This window comes from Hyposmocoma kahamanoa, unplaced genomic scaffold (assembly GCF_003589595.1).
Source record: "Hyposmocoma kahamanoa isolate Upper Pololo Valley unplaced genomic scaffold, ASM358959v1 64, whole genome shotgun sequence".
NCBI classification, from domain to species: Eukaryota; Metazoa; Arthropoda; class Insecta; order Lepidoptera; family Cosmopterigidae; genus Hyposmocoma; species Hyposmocoma kahamanoa.
The window spans coordinates 5,125,255-5,142,891 of NW_020653852.1; the positions used below are offsets into that span (position 1 = coordinate 5,125,255).

General features: G+C 35.6%; 1 protein-coding gene across 1 annotated transcript in view; it reads left to right on the plus strand.

The window, feature by feature from the left end:
- The window catches only part of LOC113230773 (putative phosphatidate phosphatase), a 106,441-nt gene that overhangs the window by 44,692 nt on the left and 44,112 nt on the right, over positions 1–17,637 (plus strand). Inside the window, exon 3 of the mRNA XM_026464859.1 lies at positions 16,800–16,997. Within this exon, the coding sequence (XP_026320644.1) occupies positions 16,800–16,997 (198 nt within the window). The remainder of the gene's footprint in view (positions 1–16,799; positions 16,998–17,637) is intronic.

Genomic DNA, 17,637 nt, shown 5'->3' on the forward strand with positions numbered 1-17,637 from the left:
TATTCTTGAGCAAACCGCGGTAACGAACACAGCGAAAGCAGTTAAACAAACTTTTGAACTCTTTAAAGATCAAATCTTGGATGTAGGCCTTTTTCTTCTTCTGCTCTTAGCGACATTGTGTCCGACTCGTCCAGTCTCGACCTCCGTGTCGTCGGATGTTGGCCATCCAGCGCTGCGGTGGTCTGCTGTGCCCTCTGATATCCGCTCGAGGTTTCCATTCCAGTATTCGCCTCGTTCAGCGCCTCTCGTCCACTCTCACAATGTGCCCCGCCCATGCCCACTTTTTCTTCGCCACGACAACCATGACATCTTTACGTTTGGTCCTATTTCGGATCCAAGTATTACTTTTTACATTGCTCTATCCATGTCTCTTCGCTCTATATAATAAAAAAGCAATAATTATTTTAATAAAATTCTACGTGTTATTTTAGAGTATGTACGAATAATTAAGTTTCCTCGCTATTTATAGATACGTACCTTGACGTGAAACTCTGTTTGGCATTTTGCCAGCAAATATCCTTAACCTTTATAGCTTTTTTATTTGTACATTCTTTGTTATTGTTATGTTTACACCTTAATAATTTGGATACATCTTTTTCTTTGTATCCGTCTCGAAAATCAGCTTGTTGATCGTCTTCTACATCCATTTTTAATAAAAATGTACTGTAAAATGCATTATAAATCTAATCGTTGCTTGAATAATCACTTGCATTTATGATTTGTTCTTTATCTTCTCTTTTAATTAGGTACTTGTTTTTCATAATTAATTTAAACATGATCAGATCCAGGCAATTAATTCTTATAATGAACTACTTGGTTTTTTGTTGTAGGTTGATCTGTAAAATTTATACAATTTTGTGCTGACATAAAACAGTACAAAGCTTAAGTGGCACCTTCAGAGAAAAATCATTGGTCTCTCTTGATTGTAATGGACAAATGAATAACGATGCGTCTTTACTGGTTTTTGGCCACTTATTGCTAAAATTTTGCATCGTCACTCAACACCATCAAAGTATAAGCCCATAAATCATCACCTTCATTTATTTCTAAACTTCACATCGTTTACTATTAAAATAATAAAAATATATAGACCCTTTTAGGATGAGTATTTTGTATTTGTTTAGTCTTATATAGGGAGTGTTTTACATTAATTGTATTTCTTTATACCATTTTATTTGTTACAGCCCTCTCGTCGTTCTTTCTACAATAAATTATGTGGAGCCTCCTGCACTCCCATTTCGCTAAGGCTAGGCTACAAATGTAGTCCAGGATAATACATGCCTAGAAAGTCTCTCTAGCTTTGAAAAGGCTTCTGCAGCTTAATTTTGATTGCCTCTCCCGATCGGAATTTTCCGAGTCGAGGCGTATAATATTGCGGATGGGCTACTCGATCGGATCTATTCCAATTTGAATTAAAAACAGGGCCCAGATGTATGTGTCTTGTATAAATCTGTAGGCAAAAAATTTTACTACTTTGATACTTTGATGTCAGCACAAGAAAGAGGATCAATTGTGATTTGTGCATATATATGCTATATCTACAACATAAAGCTTCGATACTATCACACACACTCTTCGCGTCCAATAAAATACCGACAAACACGCCACTTTGCGCCGGGATTTTACAACTTAGAGTCTACCAGAGAGTACTACCGACGAGCTTCTTATCACTACATATTTTCTATCTATCTTCTGTTTTCTGTCTATCTTCTCGACAGAGTAAATGGGACCAGCTCATCAATCTTGAACATGGTAGAATTCCGTACATAAATAGAGTTTAGAAAATGACCCGGTTAGACATTTCTCAAGCGGTATTTCGCTTGACCTTGCGGTTGAAAGAAGATATACTTAAGTTGCTGACTGATAATGTGCGGTATCGGTCTGTGGTGACGTCCACAGTAGTGTTATCGTTGATATATTTTGCTACATACATAAATGCCTTTTAAAGAAAACTAGCAACGTAGTTATGTAGTAGTAAATTCGTTATGTCAGATCGTTGTCATTGTAAAAGTGTTTTTTCAGTAATATAAGCAGATGTACTTGTATGGAAAAACTGATGCGAATTGAAATAATACATGCAAGATATCGTTTTTATTTATTTTTACTATTATTAATATTCTTGTATTTTTCTGCTTAATGGCAGTTAAATACAGGAAAAAATAAAGACTTTTCTAATTAATTTAAGAATACTTTGACTTCGTACACGTTCTAATTTCAGCAACGACGTTATAAAATAATGCCATCTTATTTGCGTTGGGGTAATTGTCCAGAGTCCTAATTGAAGTTTTAACAAATTTACATAAGGGTATCACTACACTTCGAGCGAATCTTTGGAATATCCACCACCTATTCGCTTCGATGGTTCAAGTCAACGCGAAATGCACATCTTTTTCGCTTTTACCACATGTCTCCCTAAGACTGTGATGGTAATTTTATTTACTGTTAAAACTGATTCTAAAATTACGTAAAACTTTAACGTCACTAGCCAATGATAACAAATAAACGAATATGTGCAGTATGTTCAGTATCGGTTATAGTTATTTAATGTGACAAAAGCTAGTCCTGTATAAATCAAATATTTGTCGTGTCCTGATAACAATAATGAAAAACGTGTACCATTTAGAGTGATTACAAACGGCCACATTTAGCAACGATACGAAACGCGCGGCTGCATCGATGCAGTCTCTTATGTCGTCATTAAAAACGTGCACTGAGATACTTCAACAGGCAGGAAAATTTGAAGAAAGAAAGAAAATTTTATTCAGTATCATTAATTTGAAATTGTACTTACAAAATAAACAAAAATAAAGTTATTTTTGTTTTGTTAATTTTATTTCAAAATATAAATTTTATTTTAACTTATTTTAAAATTTGTCACCGATTCGACGTCGACACGCGTGTTGTTAAACCGCTGGGCAATTTGCATATTTTGAGATAAAAGTGAATTTGATAACAGTTGACAACCAGAGTTTAGTACTTAAAAATAAATATATCCATATAAAAATTATGTGCAAAGTTAGATATTCTATTCTTAAATAATTCGTTTTAAACTTTTATTTTAGCCTGTTTTCAGGATTTTATATTATCGGATAAGTATATACTGTCGTGTAACAAATTAGCACATTCTTTAGACAATATCCTTAGGTATATCGTATATTATTTGTAACACCGTTATTTAATAGGAAATACCTAAACCATGTGTTCTAGCAAAACAGTTTTTCCCGCTTGTAAACTGTAAGGATAGACGATTAGCGACTGCAACGTTACTGCATCGCAACTGAATCGCTGCAGACGCGCTGCTGTAAGTCGCGGTGTGTAGTCCGCTCCTAACAAAATCTAACATAAATGAACAAACACATATCGTTTACAGGTAGCTACAATATATTGTACGTGTGTTTTAGAACACGTGAACGGAAAACGCCTCCTACGGTGACAAGATAACTATCATATTGTAATTATAATGAGAATGAGTACAGACTGATATACAGTGTGATAATAAACAATACTTATTAACATCTCCATCTGACTCATGGACTACATGTGTTGCATGAAATAAAAAAAATTAAAACCTAAACGGACATGACACGTATAATGTGTTACGAATTTCGGTTTATAGGAAAATTTTAATCATGTTGACATAATATCGAATTTTTACACATAGAAAATGAAACTAGTTTTTCGGATGTAAATCGCATATATTTGTTTTGTTTTGATTATACAAATTAACGTTTTGAGCCCTTTACGGGTCCCATCATCCCGGTGTCTCGAAAACTGCTTGAAAAACAAATATAACAAAGCTATTTAGGTCGGAAGAAATAGCTCCATTTCCTATGCTGACATGATGTTAAATTTAATACAAAAGAATACTCAAGGACGATAAGTCATTTGTCAAATTTAACGACGAAAGCTTTGGAGTTTTACTGTACCTTTACGACTGTAGCAACCTGTATAAAGATAGTGATGTTTTTATACAAACATGGAGTGTTGTATGTACAACACATGGTTAAAGAAGTAATAATAGATATGGTAATACAACTAGAAGAGTGTGCTTATGTCTTAGATGTCAGGAAGCACCATTGAAAGAACAACATTATAAAACTTGGAATTTTATGACCTCTATGGCCCAACGGTTTGCACTGTGAACGCTGGACGAGGATTTTGGCAAACATACTTTTTTTTTTTAATTGGGTAATCTGGGTGGTGCCGCAGAATGAAGTCCATTGCTCTAATACCCAAAGCGCAGGGAGTCTATCACATCCATGTAAAACCATAGTATTTATATGTCCCACTGTTGGGTACGGATCTCAGCCACACTGGCCCAACACGGGTTGGGGACTTCACTGTTGTGACCCTTCTAATTAAAATTAAATAAATCGTAAATAAATTCCGAAAAACTTATATGTGCGAGTCCGGATTAGAGCTTTCATCCTTCGCTTGAGAGACGGTCGGTCATTAGGCTACCACGGCTACCACCTATAGACTATCACGGCTATTCATCGAATCGTATAGTCCATAGGTTCCTATAGTTTTAAGCTCACCGCTCACCTAGGCAAGATAAAAAAATTTCAACGCCCACCACTACAAAAAATAATAGAAAACACGTATCTTTTATATTAACTTAATATAAAAAATCACAAGGAAAAAAAATGTATGTAGTGTAGTGTAAATAGATAATTCTGATATTTTCTGCAAATGCGGTAAGTAGCAGCCTCTGGACAGCATCAACTTTCCCAATTGCTTCCGAGGCCCTACCGCCTCCCTAGGACTCCTCGGCGCCCATTGGGGGCGCTAGGGACCACTTTGAGAAACTATGGTGTAGTCAATAGATCGAAATTGCCGAAAAGTTATATGAATAAGTTACCTACTTTGACAACTAATTGCTCCATCAGTTAGCAAAAATTATTCTCCCGTTTCATTTCCAGTTCGCATACTAACTAGTGCGGTCGGAAACGCGATAAATGCGATATAAACAGTAAAGATGTCAATGTCGTTCTAAATATAGATGAATAGAAACATGCGGGTTTTGCCTTTCTGCTGTTTTCCGTTGCTTCTATTTATGGAAACTGTTTAGGGACACTTTATAGCTATATTAGCAGTACTAATTAATATGTTTTAGTTTATTCTAATTTCTATTATTAATTAATAATAAATTGAAGTTAATAAAAATTCATTCCATAAAATAATTTTTCAAGTCAACAAAAACTTTTTTTTGTAATTTGCAAAACTTAATGTAGCGAAAGTTGGAATGTTTTCTTTGTAAAATTAAAAATAAGGTATTTAATTAATAACTATTGTAACTATAGTTAAAAAATAGGGTAGTTTGCATTAATATTAGACATAACTGGTTGAAGATTGTACCACCTCAGTCAACTGTGACCATGGGACCTGTAAAGGGCCCGAAACGTCGGTTTGTTTGAAAAAACAAATATACGCGACTTAAATCCGGAAAAATGGTTTCATTTCTTATGTGTAACAATCGCGGAAACCTAAGAACTCGAAAAATATTATTGTCAGGATCATAGCAAGTGGAAGTTCAAGTTGTCAAAGATATGGTCCTTAGTACACTTTCTTCGTTTCTCTTGGCCCTTACAAAATTCATACTATTCTACTTTCGTATAACTACGTCATGTATAAACCCCTCAATTGGCTTTTCATACGTTGGTATGTTAATACCCCTTTAATAACCCTAAGTTTGAATGAGGCAAAGCTATGTGTAGTTAATCCTTTACGTCACAGACGTATAGGAATGCTTCTCTGTCCACAGAAGTTTACTACGGTTATAAAGATAGTCACAAATACAAAATAAACAGCGGAGATAGACGGAGCTTTGGCTTTAAGTCTTACCTACAAAGCTTTGTTTAAGTTGTAAACTTTATGTTATTTCTTTTTGCATTGTTACCTTGACGAAACTGTCGTCAAGTTTATCGTCGGTTGATGTTTTTTTAAGTTTCGTGCAATTCCTAGTAGGAGTAGAGCTCCTTGTGAAAGAGTTCGTCCAGGAAAGTACTGCCACCTTAACTATTTCTGCCGCCAAGCAGTACTGTGAGCATTACTGCGTTTCGGTTTGGAATGGTAACGGTGCTGGTGAAATTAAAAGCACATGGGACTTATCAACTTATGTCTCACGGTGATCCGCGCAGTGGCAGTGCCCCTAAGATCTTTGCGATTTAAAGCTCTAAGTGGCACTGCAACTGTAATGGATAGGCGTGTCGCTTACCACCAGTCGCATAACTTGTTCGTCCCATCACTTGGTATTATAAAAAAAATATAATTTTTTGGATGTGATAGTTATAAATCAAGCCAGACTTTAATTTTTTGCACAATTATATTTAACACGTGCAAGAAAGTGTACATACACTAACATTCACTTAAAATGTGATTATAAAAACAAAAACCGTAATATATAACAGGGACTAAAGACATCCAAGACAGCGCAATCTCTCGTTCCAATCTCTACTGAAACAATAGCGTGTTCAAAAGAAATCGAAAATTTTAAGCGATTACATTGTTTAATGGGCTTGAAAACTAAACAAACCCCCCAATTAAGGCGCTGAAGTGGAGTCTTTTCCAATGAATAATACCATCCATCATTGTAAGACAATGCGCTTGCGCACCATCTTTGATTCATGAGAATCATGAGTTAAATCAGAGCAGAGAAATGAAGCGCGGACGTTAACAGTGATGGGTTTGTTTACTGTTCAACTAACTCAATTGATGAACCGTTTGCTCAGTTATTGAATAATGTAACTATATTAAGAAATAGTACAGGAATATAACAAAAATGCATTAGAACCGATAACGTTGACTGCACACTAACTGTATTAAGTTGTTAATCGTGTGTTTATGTGTCAGGGTGATTTTTTATTTCATTACTAGTACATTCCTTTGTTTCGTACAAATTATAATAATTTGTACTAATCAAATCCGACTAGAACTAAAACAAATAGAGTTAGAACTTCGTAAGATATGAAACATTAAGTTAAGTCTCCACATGCTCTAACATAACGAGGCACAATCAAATGAGTAATTTCATTCACATCACTTCACTACGTCAGAACACACAACACAATGAGGGCGTAACGGACGACAGGGAAGGAAATTGTACCTAAACCATAATTACCCGGGTTTTTACCTTCACCGGCTTTTAATCCATACAGTCATTACTGGGATTGCAGTACTAAAGTGTATTTGTTAACCAGGTAAAATTTCCTTGACTAAGTGACCGAAAGAGGGTGTATGTCTCCGATTTTGCTTACGCCATTTGAATTTGTTTTATGCCACTTTATGTCATTCTGCTTTGAAAGCATTTACATATTTGCCATCTTCATCATCCTGCTCAATCATTTTTTTCGCTGGAAGAGATCTCTTTAATCCTCTCCACATTGCCGAGCCCACGAACTCTTGGGGCCGTGATCTCTTCGATTATGTTAGGATCTATCTACTTCTATAACTTAGTAGTTCCTACTGCCAACTTCTACCCATTGATGGTGATGATTTTGAAAAGAACTCATGAAATTACTATGAGAGGTGTCAATATGGGCAAATCCTTGAGTTTTGTAACCTATTTTTTATATTATCTATGAAAGAAACCATCACCGAACCTGCATTTGGGAGAAAGTTTACGTAACCTTCGATCACGTGCGAAATTTCCAATCTAGATACCATGACAGCGACAGGCAATGGACCAAACCTCTTCTCAGGCGTGACTCATTCCTCGCAGCAAGACGTATACTGATTGGTAGATGTCTTTTTGTAACATATAAAACGTGTAGGGCTACGTAGCAATGACGAAGGGTTCATGTAACAAGATTCTCTGATACTTAGATCGACAATTCTTGCATCTCATCTTGCAATTTAAGCGATCTCGTCTCATGATATTTCTTGTTTATGTGTAATACCAGTTATTGAGTTTATATACAAAACTGTGCGTGGTCCCGCTTTTGGGCAATAAGGCCATTTATTAAAACACTGGCAGACAGAACGAACCGCAAAACAACGGCAATTATTTGAGTTATTTCGTGACGTTCCAAATAGATTAGCTTTTATTTGCGCAAACTCTTGCAAATATCTAATCTGTTCGGGTTGGGAAACTGTCTGAGGTTGCTTGATTGCTTAGACTTTATTGATGATATTGCAAATTATGCTATCAAAGGGTTGTACTTTGTGAGTCACAAATTCTAATGGCCCAAATTCTAATAGATTAGCAAAAATGTTTTGAAAATATATTGTCTATTAAAGTATTAAACTCACATGGACATGCACTCTATGGTTAATACGACCTGATTTACAACTATAAACATTTTTTGTGTATATTTATAAATATGCAGATTAGCGACTTCGTCTGAACGTTATTAGGAATTTAAATTAAAACTTTTGCGAATTCTAAGTATCTTATCTACAAAATTTATTGGTTGCTATTAGTACGATCCAGTTGAAGCTCTAAATCGGCAGAGAGTGTAGCATTCGACGTAGGTTTTGTAAGATGTTTGACCAGCTAATAAAACTTTTTGATACCAAACTATAGAACGAATAAGTCGTGGCTGGTGGTAAGCAATACGCCTACTCATGACAGATGCAGTGCTACTCAGAGCTTTAAATCAAAAGACTTGAGGGGCATTGCCACTACGCCCTTCACCCTGAGACATTAGTTGACAAGTTTCATGTGCCTGTAATCTCACCTGCGCCCTTACCGTTCAAAACTGGAACGCAGTAATGTGAGCATTACTGCTTGACGGCAGAAGCAGGAAAGTGACAGTGGTCGTTGTGAATGTTCACCGATCCCACGGCGCCGACTCAACCGGCGAGAGGGAAACCCGGGGGTGTTTTAGTGGGGTAGGCCCTCCAGTCTGGAGGGAGAGTCCCCACATAACCCCTGAGTCTTCCTGGGCTCCGGGCTATCTACAAAAAGATTCCCCCCGTCAAAAAAAAAAAGGTAAGGTGACAATACTTCCCTGAGCGAACTCATTCACAAGGAACCCTAATACTACCAAAAAGATATTAAATAAAAACAAACATAATTGAGTAAAATAGAGTTTATCTATTTTATAATTAATAACAAAAACTTATACGATACCTCCCATTTCACAGGCAGTATGAAATTTCACAGGCAGTATGAAATCGAGCCTAAGGTACCAGTTATAGCACTTCTCATTTGTCATAGTCAGGTGTGGCTCAGTTGACCATTTTCGAGACAATTATTAATGAGCGATGAGTTTGCAGAATATGGGATGAAAAATTGATGTTTCTTATCGTATACAGGATTTAATACTAATGAAATTGCTTACGGTGAACCAGAAGTATTTAGTTGAAATGCATGTTTGACGTCACATTGAATACACGTATGTACAAGAACTTATTAATTTTGTTTGTAACAGACTATTGTATTCTGATATCTATTACAAACCTTGTAATTTTTTTTCACGCAAAACGAAAGATAAATATCCTATTTTAATGTAACTCAAATGTTTTTTCTAGGGAAAACATCATTATAAATAATCTCATTAAAAATACAAAATAACCGACCTCAAAAGTTCGTTAAGTTACATCTATTTGCCAAGTTTTATTGAAGACTGTTACCGGAAAGTGCGCGAAATCGGATTTATCCCCTAGTTTGCCACCCTTAAAGGCAAAATTATCTTCAAATTTAAATGAGACCACATCTTAGGTACCCTCTTTCCAACAAAACAAGAATCATCAAAATCTGTTCACAAATGGCGGAGTTATCGCGTAACATACATACAAAAAAACTAATAAAATAATACACCGCTGTTACGCATGAATATCTTCAGGTTGAAACTATAAAAAAGTCTACATTCGTATAGTATATTTTCTTTTATCTTACCTTTTGGTATTGTCTCACGCAAGAAGCACGCAAAAGTATTTGGTTTGTAATAAGTTATTACAAAAAATATATCCATTTTCACTGTTATAAAGATTTAGTGCGATACGCTATCGGTCGCTTATCGTTTGTACACAAATAGTGCAAAGTTCTTAGAAATTGCTGTGCAAGTTTATTAAGTTTGTGTAAGTTTCACAAGAAAAATATGGTTGTTTTCACATTTTCTTGAAAACCTTCTAAGTTCAAATTTAATTTACCTTCGTCCATTACATTGATATCCATCATTTTCGTCTTACATTTTTTCGCAATAAATCCATTAGGTGCAGAGTTATTGAACTTTGTAGTCTTTTTGTTATTCCTGTTTAGTTGGTGTTTGGATAATACACGTTTGTTCTTTGGGTGTAAATAATGTTTGCCGCACTTTAACACTAGTGTTGTAAGATTCTATTGGACTGCTTTTGGCGTCACGGCTACACCAAATATCGTATGTCACAAGTATTCATAACAATAGTGGTTTTATATAAAGTACTTAATATCCTTTACTTTTAGGGTAAATTCATTCTAATGACGCATAGGGAAAACTCAACTTGCGTGTGACTTGTTATGTTCCGTGTTAGTTGCCTTCCCCTTAGTAATCACTTGTTCATTTTTTTTAAGTTTTAGCGGTGAATGAATTGCATATCGCGCTAAGTGGTTTCCTTCTGTGATTTTCATATATTGTGGTAATTGTTTATCATTTTACCGCAGTTTGGATTAGTTATTGGATTTTCGAACATTTAATAGCTTATCCTCTTCCTCACCTCTTCCAGCATGCGTGCTTCTGTGAAGGAAATGTGTACAGGGTTAAGATTGAAAAATTTCTTCACAGCCCTCGTCATGCCACGCTCCATAAAAGACGCTAAGCGATACAATATCTCTACGCAGTTGCAGTGGTTCAAGATGTGATGAAACCTCATCATCGCCAATAATTCATATAGCGCGATGCACCTGTCGGTCCTAGGCATCGACTTGATTCCCTGAATCAATGTATTGATCATATTGGTTCAAAAGGATGTCATGACGCTAACACTTGGAATCATCTTTAACAATATTATTCACATTCGATTAACTAAAGCGTTACTCATAAATTCATATGATAATGAATACTACAGTCTAGAAGAATTTCTTTCAAATAAATTGTAATTAAATTTTTTATTATATACCGTTTGACTGTTACGATAATTTGTTTATACCTCTATTAGTGATGATCATCTTTCCTTTAACATTCAATTTTTTATGTGACATTGATAGCTTGAAATAAATCTATTGTATTCCAAATTATCGAATAGATTATCACGTGAATTCTATTTATCGCTAAACAGATTATGTCATTTCATATATTGTTTATTGTTATCAAGTATTTTACGCCAAGTATTGTTTTGTTAGTTAAATTTAATTACTGCAGGAAACGGGAAGCTTATGAAAGGCAGTACAGTACCAAGGGGGAAAAATGTTTGAGCAGCTCATAAGACACGGAAGTTTTCATGAAAACGTTTTTATAGAAGGGACGATGGATAGAAAAGTGGACGGGGGAAATCTAGACGACATTATTTAGGTCAAATAAGGTTGAAAGTTAATGTCGTGTCGTATCAGGAACTAATAAGATGCTGAACCACCTCTAACCACCTCTGGTTGACGATTACATCCGTAAAAAGCTTAGCTCTTAAATAAGAAGCAAAATGGTCATGAAACAGTATTTAACGTAACTAAAGTTGTTCATATTAGTGAGTGAAATCAATCCCTTCGGGTGTAACACAATTACTCTAATACCCTGTATATTACAGCTCATAATAACCAATTTGTTTCTTACACTAAGTACTATTTTTCCGGATGTAGATCGCGTATATTTGTTTTTTCAAACAAACCAACGTTTCGGGCCTTTTACAGGTCCCATGGTCACGGTTGACTGAGGTGGTACTGTTATCAACCAGTTACGTCTAATAATAATAATGCAAACCACCCTATTTTTTCATTATAGTAACTATCGCGAAAACCTAAGAACTCGAAACAGTTCAAATTATTAAATTATTTTGTGGAAAAGAAACTATAAAATCTCGATCACCGCAGAAAAGTGGCCTGCTTGTCGGTTTTCTATCGGATACATTTCGGAGAGTATGCGCAGAAACTTTATAATTTAGTTCACTCTCAAAGTTCTTTCAGACTAGTAGAAAGTGCGGAATACTCCATCCTTACGTCGTTAACATAGCTCCCATTCACACGAAGGGCTCTCCGTTGTCGGACACACTAACGGCATCTGTGTTTCCCGAAAACTACAGTTTAGGGTTCTTCAAGATTTTATTTACGTAAAGTAGGAGGCAAACTAGCAGACGAGCCACTTGATGAGATGCAACATCAGAAGAGCTGCTTTTGCGTTGCCAGCTTTTGAAAGCCCTGTTGACACGCTTTTAGAAGGAACCCATGTCATAGCGCAATCGTAGTACTTCAGGAGGACCATTCCACGTATTGCACGTTCGAGGAAGTAACAAACGTGATGATCTTTCAATGCCAGACATCAAAGATATGGGGATGGGCTCTACTCCTCTGGTACGATGGTGGAAACGTGACGGTCACAACAATTCGAAAAGTTTCTCTGTGCACTTGTTATAAAGACGGTAGAACACGTACAGAGAGCCAACGTCTTTCCGTAGACTAAGGGACTCCAAACCGTCTGAGGTTAGACATTGTCGGTGACATCATGGCTTGGTAACAGGTGAGATTTGTGGCTAAAGCGTGTATCTATTTTATACATAAGAAAAGTGAAATTAAACAAAAGTATTTTAGAAACATTGTGGAATTGGATGACAAATTATTCTGTCATCATTATTATATTACTTCATTACACGCTAATGAGTACTTTGCAATTAACATAAAGTAAACTCTAATTACTTTGCATGCAAATCAAAGAACGATTGACTGCATATAAAAAAACTATACAGTGCTATCTGATTCTATAGATAAATGCTAAGTGGACAATTAGTTGCGTGCTAAACCACGTTGAACATGAACAGTAAACAATATTCGTGCAAATTGTTGAACCAGTTCCATGCATATGAAATGTACCGAATATAACATTTGAAACAGGTGCGTGTCGAGGGACTGATGCTAGTGAAGGAGACGAAGGAGTTGTGTGTTAAGCGTAGGGAGGAGCAGAATTCTGCAGGAGTGGGGGACTGTGTTGTAAATCATCATTGTTAGAGGTGTGTTGTAGAAGAAGACGAAATAGGCACGAGTCACAACACACCCTCAACATAGATACACACCATAGCATTTATTTGATTTCGCTCCGTACATGTAGTTTAAACCTGCCAAAGGCTGAGAAAAGAAAAATATATTAATGTATTTACTATTCAGATCTCAGGCTTTTGGCTGTCTAAAAAGTTTCATTTTCAATGTCTATTGAAAATGAAACTTTTTTCGGATCTAAATCGCGTATATATATATTTTTTTAAACAATCTAACGTTTAGGGCCCTTGAGGTTCCATAGTCACGGCTAACTGACCCTTTGAGCTTTGACATAAACTTTCTTCTTACAGGGGACCAGGGCTCTGATTTTAATTAAAATTGGAATCGATCCAATCGGGTAGCCCATCCGCAATATTATACGCCTCGACTCGGAAAAGACGCAGTTTCCGATCGGGAGAAGCAATCAAAATCAAGCTGCTGGACTTTCTAATGAATTGGTTTGGAATGTACACGAGTTAAAGTATATAAAAATTACAGCACATAAAGTATTTTATGGTATTACAGTTCAAACGCTAACCGTAAACTTTATACTCCGCAATACAATTTCCAATTTTCCTTTTTCAGTTCAGATAAGAGAATACGACACAACTGCAACTAAGAAATAAGTGTGTTTTGTGCCATTTAGAGGCAAAACATTTATCACTGTGCAGTATTAGCCTTTTACAGCTTAAATAGTTTACCATTCTTGGCGTCACTAGAAGTGTGTATGTGCTTCTTGTATGCGTTAGCTCACTTTTGTTTTTGCTCATTGAGCAACGTTGAGTATTCAAAATCAGCAAATATAATGTCTTACTGAATGACTTCCTTTAGCTAATGAAATTAATTGTTAATTGCCCATTAAAATGTTAAATTAGGTACTTATGAGTAATAGATTCATAAAAGATACGGTCTTAAAACTACGCCTAGGCGAACACCTCCGAAGGTTTATTCTGATTTAATTTTAAATGAAGAATGGCAACTTGTTTATTCGGTCATTCTCCGAATAGTGTTCACTGCCTAATTTCCGTGGCAATTTTTATTATTTAAGTATTCGATTTTCTTTTCGTGCTATATAATTTAATATTAGAGTATCGTATCGTGAAATATTATTTAGTAATTACACGACAATATACTTGAATATTTAAGTAATAAAATTTGCCACGTAAATTAGGTAGTGAACATTATTCCGAGAATGACTGTATTATTGTTTATGTTGTATAGTCATTCCAGACTGAACAATTTTATTTACTTTGCACGAACGAAACTTACTGAAGTGTATTCACCATTGACTTATTCAAAGGCGCGTGCTAAAACTGTGTAATACTTAATTCTCATGCAAATACTCGTGAGAGAGATTGCATAAAACTGCGTTGTATAATGACCTCACTTTTTATTCAGAATACCAGACGAGCAATGATAAAACGGAGAGACACGCTTTCTATACGGATAGTGTTCCTTAGAACAATAAACTTGTTTGATGATGGCCATAAAGATACATCAATTTACAATTATCTTTTTCTTGCACCTGATAACTGTGATATTTACTTTGATTGCTTATCTTATTTATGGTGCGTAGTTAATAGCGTTGGAAAAGTGTGGCGTTAAGCTTAACATGCCCCTTTATCAATGAACAGATCATGAACATTATTATTCAGGCTTGTAACAAACGTTACTTTACTAAACCTATTATAAAATTTACACAACGTCTGTTCCCACCCTATATTTACATTGTTAGTCAGTAATAATGCTAACTTATACAAATAGACCTCTATTTATACATTACTTGCTAAAAAGCTTGGAATGTTGTTTGCCCTCGTTATCGACCCATTTAGCGCCAGTTTATTATTTCTTCACACTTGCATCATGAACTTGGTCTTTCTCCTAAACTTAAAAGATCCTATCGTATAATACGTAATTTCAACAAAATCGATTTTGTTTTTGCTATGTGGTAAGAGACAATATCCGTGTGATTCTACTATCAGCCAAGTCTCATTATGTTATACTGTCAAGTCGTTTTTTCGTGTATCTCGTTAAATATTTTTTTGACATCTCCACATTGCCCGACATTATGGAGAATATTTTGTCGATAATAAAAGAAATGAAGCCTTACATTAATAAACGCTTCAAGATTATATCATTATATTAGCTCAGTGCAATTTTTTTTAATATGACACTTAAATTGATACTGTAAAACGTTCTATAAATACACTATGAATGTAGTTGCTAAGAGACGTAGTTTAATGATAGCAGTATCAAAATGCAGATATTCAAAACGCGTGCGACCCGACCGTGTGCCATTATCCAAGTGACAAGGCCATCGAGAATGGGGGCTATTTTTTAAACCATGTCAGATTACATTTTGGCCCTAAGTCTTGGAAAAGTGGTATTATCAATATTATCTCATTTCTTTAAAGCATATAATTTCATTCTGATTTGGTAAAAATTTATTTCATTTTGTACAGTCAACATCGTTCTCAGCTTTATACTTTGAACTTTTGACTATTCTTATCATAGCCGGCAGAGTTATTTGAAATCTAAGGTGTAAAGCTGGTGATGCCGTTAATGACATGATAAGGCTTTGTATCGTAAGGGATGAGGATTAAGAGATAATTTTTCTAACGTATAGGTAATTAATTTCAGGTTTCTTTTTTTTTTGTAAAATATAAGTGCACATTTGACCTCCATCTCACCTGATGGAAAGTGACGATGAGGTCGGCGATGGAGCATGCACACCTAAATAATGCATATTCACTCTCGCCTTGGAAAGGCCCAAGTTATAACGTTCAGGAAACAAGTCTGCAGGCAGGGAATTCCACTCCGTAGCCGTTCGCCATATAAACGTGGAAGCGTAACGCTTCGTGCGAATCTTTGGAATATCAAAACATAGGGGTGGAACCCAAGCCTACGCCTAGTCCCCCGATGATGGAAAGGGGAAGGCGGAATTAAATCGTGTAATTCCATCGCACACTCTCCGTGATATATCCTATAAAATACCGACAAGCAAGCAACTTTACGGCGGTGTTCAAGGCTTTGCAGCTTCGCCTCCACTAATTCCGAGTCACCAATAAGCCTCTCGACACGATTGTCAATTGAATCCAAAGTGGCCAGTTGATTTGTAGCAGAACCATCCCAAAGGCAGCAGTACTCCATGCACGACCGGACATGTGCTTGGTACTGTTGAACTGTCCCGGTGTAAAGTAACGCCTCACCCTGGAAAGGATGCCAAGCTTCCCTGCTGCGTTTTTAGCCATGGATTCAATGTATCTGCCGAAGTTCAAATTGAACGACAGGTCCATTCCAAGTAGCTGAAAGCAGTTCTTCTTATAATATTATTTTAATGAATTGTGTCACATATAAGCAGATTTTTTGTTTTATTTTAATTTAATCCAAGAACATCAAGTTTTACGGTGTCATACTGTTTTATTCATGAGACTATTTTGGATATACTTTTATTGTCACTTACAATCCATTTGTATTCATTTAAATTTAAAATTCATTTGCCTGTCGCATTGAGCCGGATGTCTTATGGAGAATTGTAATAATAAGATTTTCGTTGAGAATTCCTTGTGTGTATTTTAATTTTGATCTGGTCTTAAAACTTCTTCTCCTCTTTTTATATTTAAGAACGAAAATCTCGTCAGTGTGGTGCTTTGCATAAGTTTTACAATAACTCATTAATTAGTTATGTGTTTGTTCACAGATGATTCTAACGGAATGGCTTCGACTTCGCGATTACAAAGGGTCTAGACCTCGCATGTTATTTGGCAAAGAAATACCCCCTTGGGTTTGGGAAGCTTACAAAACTATCGGAGTCTTTCTCTTTGGTTGCGCCTGCCAACAGCTCACCACTGATGTCGCCAAGTATACCATCGGAAGGTTAAGACCACATTTCTTTGATGTAAGTACTTTCTATGATTTTTTAGAACTGTTTCAAGTTATTTGTACTGAATTGTTTTATGATTCATTCAAAATTATTTCAAATAGCCCTTTCTGTTTCGTTTCTTTGATCACGTAGATTTTTTGTCGTAAATAGAAAACTATAATTCCCAATTTGCCCAAAATTCTTTCGTATCCATTAACTCAATTTTAGATTTCGCTAAACAACTTAGTATGAGTCTCAGATGAACTAATACGTATCGTATTAGTATATATCGATATCGAGAAATCTTAGTACCTTTTTTATAAAAATCAATGTACATATTTTTGATAAATCTGGAAAATGGCATATCATATTGTTTGATTAATAACTCAAATTTAACAAAAGGATACAAAGTGTTTTTTTACTTGCATTTTGTTATAGATACCTATATCGATCGACTAAAATGAAATAATCGCTACATTACTTTTAAAATTAAACATTTACGGTGTACCTAACATATACCGTAACTTTGGTTCTTACTTTTCGGTCTGAAACAACGAATCCTAGAGAAATGTTGTCGATTCACATTATACGAACGGGACGTAGTCCGAAACGATGAAAGAGACCAGTTGCCGTCGATATCCCATTTCTGTAGTGGAATATTCAGAGTTTCATTAAG